Source organism: Canis lupus, chromosome 9 (genome assembly GCF_011100685.1).
Source record: "Canis lupus familiaris isolate Mischka breed German Shepherd chromosome 9, alternate assembly UU_Cfam_GSD_1.0, whole genome shotgun sequence".
Lineage (NCBI taxonomy): Eukaryota > Metazoa > Chordata > Mammalia > Carnivora > Canidae > Canis > Canis lupus.
Window position 1 is genome coordinate 43,871,068 of NC_049230.1, and position 12,681 is coordinate 43,883,748.

Below are 12,681 nucleotides of genomic sequence, written 5' to 3' on the forward strand. Positions count from 1 at the left end.
CACAGACAACAGTGGCACTGTCCTGACTCTGTAGAAGAGATGGTGACACTAGGGGATCCTACATCTGCCCCTGCTCTCTACTTAGCACAGAAAATGTGCCAGGCCACCTAAGTACCTTATATAAATCATCTCATTTGATACTAACAACTCTCTGAGACAAGTACTATTATTACCCCCATTTTACAGATGGGGAAGTGAGGCTTAGAGAAGTGAAGTCATAAAGCCAGGAAGTGGTGGAGCTGGGACTCTGACCCAGGTTGTCTGAGCCTGAGCTCTTTATTACATGATGTTGAGCCCTGATTCTGGGGGCTAAAAAGGGTTGTCTAAAGAGCATAGCCTCATGCTCACATCGAAATCATGTGGTCAAGAAGTCATAATAGTGGTTACCTCGGGGGCTGAGGGTGACGATGGCTGAGAAGGGAGAAAGAGGGGTATTTAGCAAAAGGGGGAATTGGTGGAGGGGGGTGGTAATATTCCATTTCCTGTTCTAGGTACAGGTTATGCAGTTTCAATGTGTCTTTGTGAAAATTCATCAAGATATAAATAAAAGTGCAAGGTAAGTGCACTTCTCCACATGTATATTTTATTTCAATTAAAGTAAAATATACAAAGTCTAAAAGTGGTCTTTAATACTTTGCCTGTATACCAGCTCCTAGCAGTACTGATGAAGGAAGAATAAGTCTTTATAACCTCATGGAAAATCTTGCCCTTAACTGACACAGGTTCACTGAGGATTTGGATCACTGAATTTCAATATCTTGCTCCTCTTTTAACAGAAGCCTAGCCAGGGAATTTCACTGAATAGAAGTTAAATGCATTGTAACTGAGTTATCGAATGCAAAGTCAATTCTTAGGATTCTAATCAATATCCGGGAATCCCTGGGTGGCTCGGTGGTTTAGTGCCTGCCTTTGGCCCAGGGAGTGATCCTGGAGTCCCGGGATGCAGTCCCACATCGGGCTCCCTGCATGGAGCCTGCTTCTCCCTCTGCCTGTATCTCTGCCTCTCTCTCTCTCCTCTGTGTCTTTCATGAATAAACAAATAAAAAATCTTTAAAAAACAACAAAAAAAGGATTCTAGTCAATTTCCTATTTCGTCCATTCTTAAGGAAACAGATATTACAGACATTGCAGATTGGAGCTCTGATTGAGGAGGTACAAAAATTAGCATAGCTTAGAGTTAACAGTGGTTTTTAATCCCTCATTCACATTAAAATAATTCTGGAACCACTTACAAAATACCTATATTTGGGTCCCCCTCACAGAGATCCTGATTTAACTAGACTGGGGTGAGACTCTTATTAAATTATTTTATTTTATTTTTATGATAGTCACACAGAGAGAGAGAGAGAGAGAGGCAGAGACACAGGCAGAGGGAGAAGCAGGCTCCATGCACCGGAAGCTCGATGTGGGATTCGATCCTGGGTCTCCAGGATCGCGCCTGGGCCAAAGGCAGGCGCTAAACCGCTGCGCCACCCAGGGATCCCTTAAATTATTTTAAAAGGTCGCCAGGTGGGCAGCCTGGGTGGCTCAGCAATATAGCGCCCCCTTCAGCCCAGGTGTGATCCTGGAGACCCGGAATCGAGTTCCACATCCGGCTCCCTGCATGGAGCCTGCTTTTCCCTCTGCCTGTATTTCTGCCTCTCTTTCTCTCTCAATCTCTCTCTCTCTCTCTCTCTCTGTCTCAAATCAATCAATCAATTTTAAAAAAAAAAAGGTCACCAGGTGACTCTAGTTGCAGACTAGTCATCTAGTGATGTACTAGTGTACATCTCACACATAATGAGATGTACAGAGTTAAACAATAAGGGTAATTTTAAAAATAGCCTCTGTATATCTAAGATTACTACAAATCTCATTTTCCCTCAATTAAGTCCACTCATGCAGGTAAGATTTTAAAAAAAGAAAAGTTGAAAATTATTTCTCATTTGTTATTCTAAGATAAAATAGTTGAGGTATGCTTTCTGATTATATCTTATTCTGTAACAAAGAAAAATAAATTTGGCATCACAGGAGGCCTTTTGCCAATTTCTTCATTTAGATCAGACTCCCTCCAAAGGGAAAAACAGGAATACCATTCATGGTGAAACTATGTTTTTGCCATCGGCAACACTTTTATCCTGTTCTCTGACCAGGTGCCCTAATAAGTAATCACTCTACTACACAGCAGAGGTGATGTAGAAACAATTCAAATAATCCTCAACTCTGGTGGGAACAGCTGTTTGCTGTTGGCTAACTGGTCATTTGGAACCCATAATAAAACTCACATCTTCTTAGCAACAAATTTACTTTTTTTTTGCTTTTTATATTTGTGTTGTCCAGTGAAATGATTATCTCTGCAAATGAACCTGAAAAAAGGAAAAAAATATAGTACTAAGAGCAGAATGAAAGAAGAAAATACAAATCATCAGAAACAACCAGATGCACATACTGTCGGCCTACACACCATCACCACCTTCCAGCCAACTACTTTAGTTATCATTGTTTCTGTAGATTATCCACAATATATAGTTGTTGCATGTGTCTGCTCACAATCTCTAGAGTCTTACAAAAGCAGGTTTAACGACAATAGCAGTTTTCCCCTTTTAAATACAGTTTTACTTTCTGAGCTTATAAATCAGTCATTGTTTTGATCATCCCATATACCAGATTCCAAGACTTAAAACATACAAGAAAAATAAGATGCTTCAGGAGAATCCTGAAGATTAAAGTCCCTTCTATTCTCAGTCCATAGGCTGGCTACTCAATAGCAGGCCTTGAATTAGCGCTTGCTTTATCTTAATGCTAATAACTTTTTACAATTCTTAAATCCTTTATCTTAAACTTAGTGAGATTTAAACATTCTCTCTCTCCAAAGTTATTCTTCCACTCCATAAAATGACTACAAGAGAAAACTTCCACAGAAGTTGTCATCTAGAAGGACACTGGTATGTTCTGAGACACGTGTCTTGCCCTAGAAAAGAACACAAATCTACAGTTTAAAAATGTAAAGCATACTAAGCCAAATAATCCTTACATTTTAGATTTTCCTTTCTTTTTGTCTGCCTTCTCAACATTTGATTCAAGGGTGGCCTTTTCTTTTTTTCTTTATTTTATTTATCTATTTTTTTTAAAAAAGATTTTCTTTATTTATGAGAGACACAGAGAGAGAGGCAGAGACATGGGCAGAGGGAGAAGCAAGCTCCATGCAGGGAGCCCGATGTGGGACTCGATCTCAGGTCACCGAGATCATGCCCTGAGCCGAAGGCAGATGCTCAACCACTGAGCCACCCAAGCGCCCTTTTTCTTTCTTTAATAACAAAAGGCTAACACTCTTTCCTTTCACTGGGTTAATCAAACAAAATGCTGTTTTGATTGCATTAAAGGAAAATGCATTCTCTACAAGGATTTAATATCCAGGCAAAGGAATGAAACAGACCACAAAAATAGTATGACCATCTACATGTGTCTCCTCCTGTTTGGCAGGGTGGGAGTGGGGTCAGAGAAGCAGGGAGAGGAGAGAAAGAAATAGCTGTTTTGAGGAAATAAGCTAATGTAACAAGCATTTTCCTGACCTCTAGGCTGGGGAAGATATAAGCCTGCAATGGTAATGAACTTACTTGTTTCTAATTGAACCCTCACAAACATGATAATCAAAATTCCAGCTCACACAGAGCTTTTTCTCCTTTAAGGCAGAATAGCAGCAGGTCTGGGATGAGGAGTGAAGAGGACTCTCAGGAGTCTCAGTGGCTACTGCAGCCACCAGTACCCCAACCTGCTTTAGTCACTGTCTATGATCTTTCTCATCTGAAGCCGAAGGGAAACTCCTGCAGCGAGGGCCACTACCTTCTTTCTCTCCAGCCTTTGCCAGTCACATTGTCAACCCTGCTCTGGGGCAGACAGTCCCTTTTCCCATGATGGAGGCCTCCAACAGCCCTGTGCACAGCAAAGGGAATAAGAAGCAGCCTCCACCCTTTATCTGGTTCCCTAGAGGCTGAATAGGCCCAGAGAAGAGGCAGAAGCCTTTCTATATTCCTCCCCTCTCTTCCAAGAAAGCCCCAGGAGATCTAAGGCAGTCAGTCAGTCCTCTTCCAGAGAAAGAGCTTATCCCTTCTTTGCCTCCAGCCAAGTTTCCTTCCACTCATTCAAGTATTTACTTCTCCTCATATACTGCATATGAATGATTTTCTCCTCTCCTTTTTAAGAACTTCTATGAATATCTGTAAAACTAAGTTGTTGAAGCATAGAGTGTACAGTTCTCCCAGGGTAGATTCTTTAAAAAAATAAAATAAAATAAATTAAAAAAAATTCAGCTTTATTGAGGTATAATTCACAAATGAAATTGTAAGATTTTAAAGCATACATCATGGTGATTTGATATACATATACACTGTGAAAAGATTCTCCCCATCTGGTTAATTAATATATTCATCACTTCATATATTTGTCTTCTGTATTAAAACATTTAGGTTCTGCTTTTTTAGCAATATCAATTATAAAATGCAATGTTATCAACTACAGTCACCATGTTTTACATTAGATCATCAGACCTTGTGCATCCTATAGCTGGAAGTTTGGTGTTAGGGTAGATTCTATACTTTATGCCTAACCTCCATAGCCCTGGGCCCAGTGATTAGTGCCTGACAGTCAATCAATGCTTGGAGAATAAAGGAATGAATATATGCACGTGTGTGTAAGTGAATACAGCCAACCAAAGTTTAGAATTCGGTTATCCTGAGATTGAAGAGAAAGTCCTTCAGTGATTAACTTTACCTCCTACTCTTCTTTATGACAGTTAACTTCTATTTCAAACAGTTATCAAGATCCCATGTCATTTCCTTTGTAGAAAATTCAAAGTGGGTCTTTCAATCAGTTTACTCTCCAGTTTGGTTTTCAAGTATAAGCCTTCAAACTGGGAAGAAGCTCTTCAATCTTTTTTAATGTGAGGGTGGGGATGGGGAGCTAAGGAAAGGGAAAAAGACATATGGGTGGGACGTACTCCCCAAGAAAACAAATCAGGAGGAGAATCCAATACTTTTTAAAAGCCAGCCAGTACGTGTAACCACTTTTGCCTTATGAAGAGGAAAAGACAACAAACCTAACTTAAATGAATGAAAGGTCTGGCAATTAAATAAAGCAACCCAGAATAATCTGCAAATACATATACCCAACTAATAGTTTCTCAGAGACCCACTAAAAGTAGAGTTATCTTTTCTCCACATGTGTACAACTTCATAAAAATATTCTTCATATAGCTTGCCATGTACTGGTCTCTTTAAGATGAAATCAGCCAAAAAATAAGCCAGTCCAATAGAGAGGATGCCACTGCTGACTGAACCAAATAAATCTTGAGGAAACTATATAAAGAACCTTGGCATATATTCTATCAATGACGATGTTGGGATCCCTGGGTGGCGCAGCGGTTTGGCACCTGTCTTTGGCCCAGGGCGCGATCCTGGAGACCCGGGATCGAATCCCACATCGGGCTCCCGGTGCATGGAGCCTGCTTCTCCCTCTGCCTGTGTCTCTGCCTCTCTCTCTCTGTGACTATCATAAATAAATAAAAATTAAAAAAAAAAAAGACGATGTTACCTGCTGACAATGAGATCACTGATGGGTGTCAGCCAAGATCTGGTGTCAGTGCTGCCCCTGCTTATCATACAACACTGGGCAAAGACTATAACCTTTCCATACCCAGTCTGTCATCTGCAAAATGTTGATAATAAATAAGTGTTCATGTGAATTCCTCAGTTAATGTTTTCAAACACTAGGAAATGAGTACAGCTCTAGCTATTAGTGAGTGAGTCACAATAATTAACTTCCTGCCATTCCACATTCATCATCAATGCTGAATGAAGTGCAACCAGATAAGTCAATGTAATAGTTGAATGAGGTCCTGAAATAGTGATCACCTTCTTTGTGCAATGAAGGTGAAGTAAAGAAGACAGTCTACAAGTAGGCAGTACTATGGTGATATACTTAAGAGGCACAGCTCACTTCGAGAAATAAAGTTTCCACTGGTGAAACTTTAACAATATTTATAAAATGCCTACTGTGTACAGTAAACATCCTGAAACAGACAGAATCCAGATTTTATCATCAAGGTTTGTAGAACCTAGTTTTAGCCATGGCTAGCAAAGGTAGTTATCCTGTTGGAAGAGATTTACATTTGTTAAAAGTCAATTTAAGGGCACCTGAGTAGCTCAGTGGATTGAGCGTCTACCTTCAGCTCAGGTCTTGATCCTAGCATCCTGGCATCAAGCTCCCTGCTGAGCAAGGAGCCTGTTCTTCCTTCTCCCTCTGCCCTCCCCCCTTGTGCTCTCTCTCTTCTTCTCAAATAAATAAATAAAACCTTAAAAAAAAAGTCAGTTTAAGTCCTCTAATTTCAGCCTGATTGCACAGGTAATTTGCAATAATCAAGCAATTATGTTGGGGATCAGGCCAGATAAATAAAATCTATAACATCTCATGAAATGTAGTTAGATAGATCCACATTTGAAATGACCCAGTAATTATAATATTGTATAGCTTAACATTATCAACAACCAGGATGTGTTAGGTTTATGTATGTGGGGTATAAAGGTCCAGTGACAGCACTAATACCAAGCAATTGCCATGGGGAAAGGGAAACTATTGACAATTTAAAAATGTAAAAACCCACAAAACAATCATCCTTTGTTGAGGGAGAACTTACTCAAAGTTCCAGGATACAATATCTTTCTACTTTATAGATACACCTTGAGTGGAGATTACTATGCATACATATATACCATACTATATATATACTCATTCTAAGTCACTTATTTGATTTCACAGACTATATATTTGGCTGAGTGACACCAAATAGATGAAATAATAGGTGCTATTTCAGTTGCATTTAAGAGCTAGATTCATCTAAAAAGCTTTCACTTGAAATACCAAAGGCTGTATAAAACATATACCTACGTACATTGGAACCACTAAAGATATCTGATTCTTCACATTCACGGCAAAGTAACACTGCTGATTCACTGTCTTCCAAATGAGAGCTCTGTAATATAAACAACATCATTTCAGAGATCCAAATGAATGGGGCCATAGGCATGAGGGAAAAGCCAGCAGAAATCACTGAATCATGTTAGCTCATAGGTGAGAAGGTGCAATTCTGATTAATGATGTCTATTTTGGAGAGAATAAAGCCAACGAGTTGATTGGTTAGGTGACTAGAAAACTGATTGAGGAATGTTTGATTAGCTTGAAGCATTTTCTATGGTTTCCAATTTGGGCAGTGGGGTGTCCGTTTTCTGGTCACCCCATGGAGGACATGGAGATAGAGGACATGGTATACACTCTGGACACTTCTCGGAATGGGGTAGGTTTGTGTTTATTTATCCTCATATCCAAAGGTACATATTTGATATGATTGTTTAGAGTCAGGCTTTAGAATATAGCATAGGACATGATTGGGGTATCTAACTACTAGCCTCATTAGCCCTCTGCTAACAAGTGTTTATAAGAACAGCCAAAAGATATGCCCTACCCAAGTCCCCCTGACAGATGCCAGAAAATAATTTAAAACCTTTCTTCCACTATCCAATCTCTTTTTCAGAATCTGTCTAGAAGATAGATACGGAAAACGAGACAAAGGAGTGAAACAATTAGCTGGTAACACAAGACTATTTTTCCCTTATGAATAACACCACCACAAAAGAGGAGAAAAAAAGCTCCAACTCTGACCCATTAAGTTCCATCCAAATGTTTGCTGTTTGAGTAACAGCTGCTGGAAACTGAGCTTTCCCTACATAGAGATGTAGATGCTATGTCATCAAAACTTCCCATTATCATATTATCCAGCAATCCCACTTCTGGGTATAAATCCAAAAGAACTAAGATCAGGATCTGGAAAAGATGTCTGCACTCTCATGTTCATTGCAGCATTATTTACAACAGCCAAGATAACAGAATCAACCTAGAGGTCCAGATATAATATACGTATCTATCTATCTATCTATCTATCTATCTATCTATCTATCTATCTATATTTTAAAGATTTATTTTTACTTATGATAGACAGACAGAGAGAGAGAGAGAGACAGGCAGAGGGAGAAGCAAGCTCCATGCCAGGAGCCCGATGCGGGACTCGATCCCAGGAACTCCAGGATCACGCCCTGGGCCAAAGGCAGGCGCGAAACCACTGAGCCACCCAGGGATCCCCCCTATCTATCTATATTATAGCGTTCTCTCTCTCTATTATTCAGCCTGAAAAACAGGAAGTCCTAAGTGAAATAAGCCAGTTATAGAAAGATGAAAACTACATGATTCCATATATTTGAGGTATCCAAAATAATCAAACTCACAGTAGCAGAGAGTAGAATGCTGGTTGCCGGAGGGACAAGGTGAGGAGTAAATAGAGAATTTTTGTTTAATAGGTATAAAGTTTCAGATTGTAAGATGAAAAAGTTATAGAGATCCACTGTACCACATAGTATAATACTCTATTGTGCTTTTAAAATTTTTGTTAGGAGAGCAGATCTCAGGTTAAATGATCTTACCACAAAACAAACAACAAAAAATTGCAAAGAGGCACAAGGAAACTTTTGGAGGTGATAGATTTGGTGATGGTTACAATGATGGTTTCACAGGTGTGTATGTCCAAACTCATCAAATTGTATATATTAACTATGTGTAGTTTTTTTAATCAATTATACCTCAATAAAGTTTTTAAATAAATGACAAAAAAACTTCTCACTACTACTGGCTGAAATTTAATCACATTTAACTACTCTGTGGCTAACCTAGTTGACTCTTTGATTTTTCAAAGCTGAAACTATGTTTCAACCCACTGAATACCCGCAGAGATTAAGAGTTTTAGAGTGGAAATAAATGAAAGTAAAGTTCATTGTTATTATTCCTGGTAACTGCCTTTTCCTGGTTTATTTCCTTCTTTCTTTTTTCCTACCTTGATCCTTTGCTTACTTTAGTTTTCCTTATTACAACCAAATCTCATCTCCATTATCCCTCTCTCTTCCTCTTTTATAAAATAAAACAGAAACAACCAAATAGTTAAATCACTTTTTAAATCCTGCAAATACATTTGTTTTTACTTTCTCTTTCTAATTTTTTTAATCTATTTTTATTTATTTATTCTTACTCCCTTGCATTTTGGAGGGGGGGGGAATAAGAACTTTTAAAAAAAGATTTATTTATTTTAAGGGGGGGATGGCTGGGTGATGGGCATTAAGGAGGGCACTGGATGTGATGAGCACTGGTGTTATATGTAATCTCATAACCCTGAGATCATGACCAGAGCCAAAATCAAGAGCTGGACCCTTAACCAAGACACCCACCCCGGGAAAAAATAAGAACATATACCTCCCATTTGTATTTTTTTTTTAATGGTGGTTTTAATATTTTTTTTTATTTATGATAGTTACAGAGAGAGAGAGAGGCAGAGACACAGGCAGAGGGAGAAGCAGGCTCCATGCACCGGGAGCCCGACGTGGGATTCGATCCCGGGTCTCCGGGATAGCGCCCTGGGCCAAAGGCAGGCGCCAAACTGCTGCGCCACCCAGGGATCCCCCATTTGTATTTTTTAAAAATCAGACTACAACATACTTGAAGACTTCTAAAGTCATATTAGAAAGGCTAAAGGCATTAAAAAAAAAAAAAAAAAACCACACACACAAAGGATCTGAAAGAATAAGGTAGAGATCAAAACTGCTTTCAATTCTCCCAAATACTCATATCACAACAGATGATAACATAGGTAATGTTAAGCATATTAAAAGTAGCTTGTCACTGCCACAGAGTATACAATTAATCCAAATTACACTAGTTAAGAGTTTAAAGTTTTCATTCTTGTAAATATTTCAGCATGTTTACCTGAGCTCTTTAAAATAGCTTCAAGACGGGATCCCTGGGTGGCGCAGCGGTTTGGCGCCTGCCTTTGGCCCAGGGCGCGATCCTGGAGACCCGGGATCAAATCCCACGTCGGGCTCCCGGTGCATGGAGCCCGCTTCTCCCTCTGCCTGTGTCTCTGCCTCTCTCTCTCTCTCTCTCTGTGACTATCATGAATAAATAAATAAAATCTTTAAAAAAAAAAAATAGCTTCAAGAAAAAAAATAAAAAAAAATAAAATAGCTTCAAGAAAGAGGTCCTGTAACAACTTGCACTCCTAAAGTTATTTTAAGACTTTACTGCAGACTTATTAATTGCAATTTAATTCGTTAAGATACAAAGTATCAATTTAAATATACTGGTTGCATTAGAAATAACTGGTTCACAGAACAAGTATTTACTTGCAAACAACATACTTAGTTCCAAATTAATTCTAATCCTAAAGGAAGACAAAGGATATTTCAAGTTTTTTCCTCTGCTTTCTGGGGTACTTGGTAATTCCAGTCCCTGAGTTGAGTTGTTCCTGGGTTCTGCAGAGTGAACTGCCATACTTTATAACTATGAATGTATATTAAGGAATTCTATTAATGAACGAATGAATATTTAGGAATTCTATTAATATAATTCAGCACATTAAGTCAAATGAGAAAACTATAGGATTATCTAAATATATTGATGCTAAAAAAGTATTTGATAAAATTAACACTTTCAGTACACTATGAATAAAAGATGCTTCCTTTACTCACTCTTTAGGTGGGCTTTCATATATACACAGTACTCAAGTTGGTAGGCCCTTACCCCAACTTGGCCTTGCCTGAATTTCATATTGAACAAAAACCTCCAGTGTTTTTCTAGCATGAGGATGGTGATCATCCCCACTTGGTACTGCAGATACCAATTCTCCTTTCTTTTCCCTCTTTCCCTTCCTTCTTTCTTTCCTTCCTTCCTCCCTTTTTAAATGTTCTTTTGGTCATTTCAGTAGGAATTTTGAAGAGGATAAAGTCAAACTCATGTTTTTTGCATTAGAAGTGCCAAGTTCAAATCTTAACTAATTTTTTTTAATTTATTTTTTATTGGTGTTCAATTTACTAACATACAGAATAACCCCCAGTGCCCGTCACCCATTCACTCCCACCCCCCGCCCTCCTCCCCTTCTACCACCCCTAGTTCGTTTCCCAGAGTTAGCAGTCTTTACATTCTGTCTCCCTTTCTGATATTTCCCACACATTTCTTAATTGAGTTCATATCATAGTTCTGCCACCTATTAACCATGTGATGTTGATTACTTAATCTCTCTGAGCTCAATTTCCTCATTCATAAATATTGGCACAACAATAGCATCTACCTAAATAGGGTCAATGGAAAGATTGCATGAGAGATTACATAGGAAGAGCACTTAGCATGACTTAGCTACTAATGTTCTACTGTTGCTGCTGCTGTTGCTAATAATAATATGATAGCAATAATAATCTCCATACTACATGTAAAAAGCTTACAAAATTGCATTAAATTCTCTTTCAAAGGAACTTTTGCTATCTAGGGAAATTTTGCTCCTATAAAATTATAAGTGTTTCAATTCTAAATAGAGACAACTTGCATTCCCTATATAACCCTGAAGTGTTGAGCTCACAATGAGTCATTTGTTACAATTTATTGTACCCCTACTAAGTAATTTTCTGGGTGCTGAATTAAATACAGTAAAACTCTAAACAAAAAGGGAAAGATAACTGAGTAGGTTCCAGAATTGTTTTTGTTTTTTATGGAGATGCAAAAACTATAAAAATAAGGATATGGCTCTGTGAAAATATGTTCCTTTGGCTAAGTATTGTTTGGAGAAAAACAGAGGCGAAGATTGTTGGTAGTAAACACATCCATATATAACAAGAAATCTCAATCCAGAACAGCTTCTAAGCAACAATTATAGTAATAAAATGTTGCAATTTTTATATGGAATGTATGATGCAAGGACTCATGTCCTAAGGAGGATGTTTTGAAGAGTGTTAAAATCTAAGTAGTGCAGTTACCTAACAATTTGCAAGCAGAAGTCTTAAGAAATAATCCCACAAGAGTCAAAACCTTTTGCTACTCTTAAGAGTCTTTTATTCTATTCTTGTTACAGTTTATGTGATTTTAAGAAGCAGAAAACACTATTACATTTCTTTTATCTTTTATATTTTCTTCTCCAACTTCTTTGGGGAGTTCTAAGTGAACACACTACAGTAGTTCTTTAAAAAAAAAAAAAAAAACTAGAGATTTAGAAAATATACTATTAGACACCATACCATAAAATATGTGTGTACCTTAAAGCCTGGTGAACACTTTGGGACTAAGAGCGTTTAACCCTTAAAAGGCCAAGACAAGAGGTAGGTATTATTTATCCTGACACATACATGTAGCTGGCTTGACAAAGTGACTTCACAGCCTAATGATGACCTAAGTGAGACAATTCTCTCTCTGTAGTCCCTAACCCCAAGTTACACATTTAAAAACTCCCTTCCTTCCTTCACATTCCTATGACTTATTTTTATAACTGAAAGTTTGTGCCTTCTGACTCCTTTTACCCATCTTGCCACACTTCCCCCACCTCTGGCAGCCACCAATCTGTTCTCTGTGTTTATGAATTTGGTAAAAACCATGATTTCAATATATAATATATGCATATTGCAAACAAAATTCAGAAGGTGTAAAGGAGTATTTAAATTTTCCTCCCATCCCTATCCTCCCACCTCCTAATTCTCCACAACCCAATTCCTAGAAGTAATCACTATGTGAGTTTCTCGGGTATCTTTTCAGAGATATTATGTGTACATACAAGGATATATGTATATC

General features: G+C 38.2%; 1 protein-coding gene across 4 annotated transcripts in view; it reads right to left on the bottom strand.

Annotated features, from left to right (window-relative positions):
- The window catches only part of SSH2 (slingshot protein phosphatase 2), a 238,609-nt gene that overhangs the window by 173,096 nt on the left and 52,832 nt on the right, over window positions 1-12,681 (bottom strand). For 3 of the 4 annotated variants that reach the window (XR_005364735.1, XR_005364734.1, XM_038548401.1), the window contains exon 2: window positions 6,926-7,006. The exons of the other annotated variant lie outside the window; for it this stretch is intronic. Coding sequence is in view for 1 of the 3 variants with exons in the window: in XM_038548401.1 (XP_038404329.1) it covers window positions 6,926-7,006 (81 nt within the window). In the remaining 2 variants the exon portion in view is untranslated. The remainder of the gene's footprint in view (window positions 1-6,925; window positions 7,007-12,681) is intronic. 4 annotated transcript variants of the gene reach the window in all.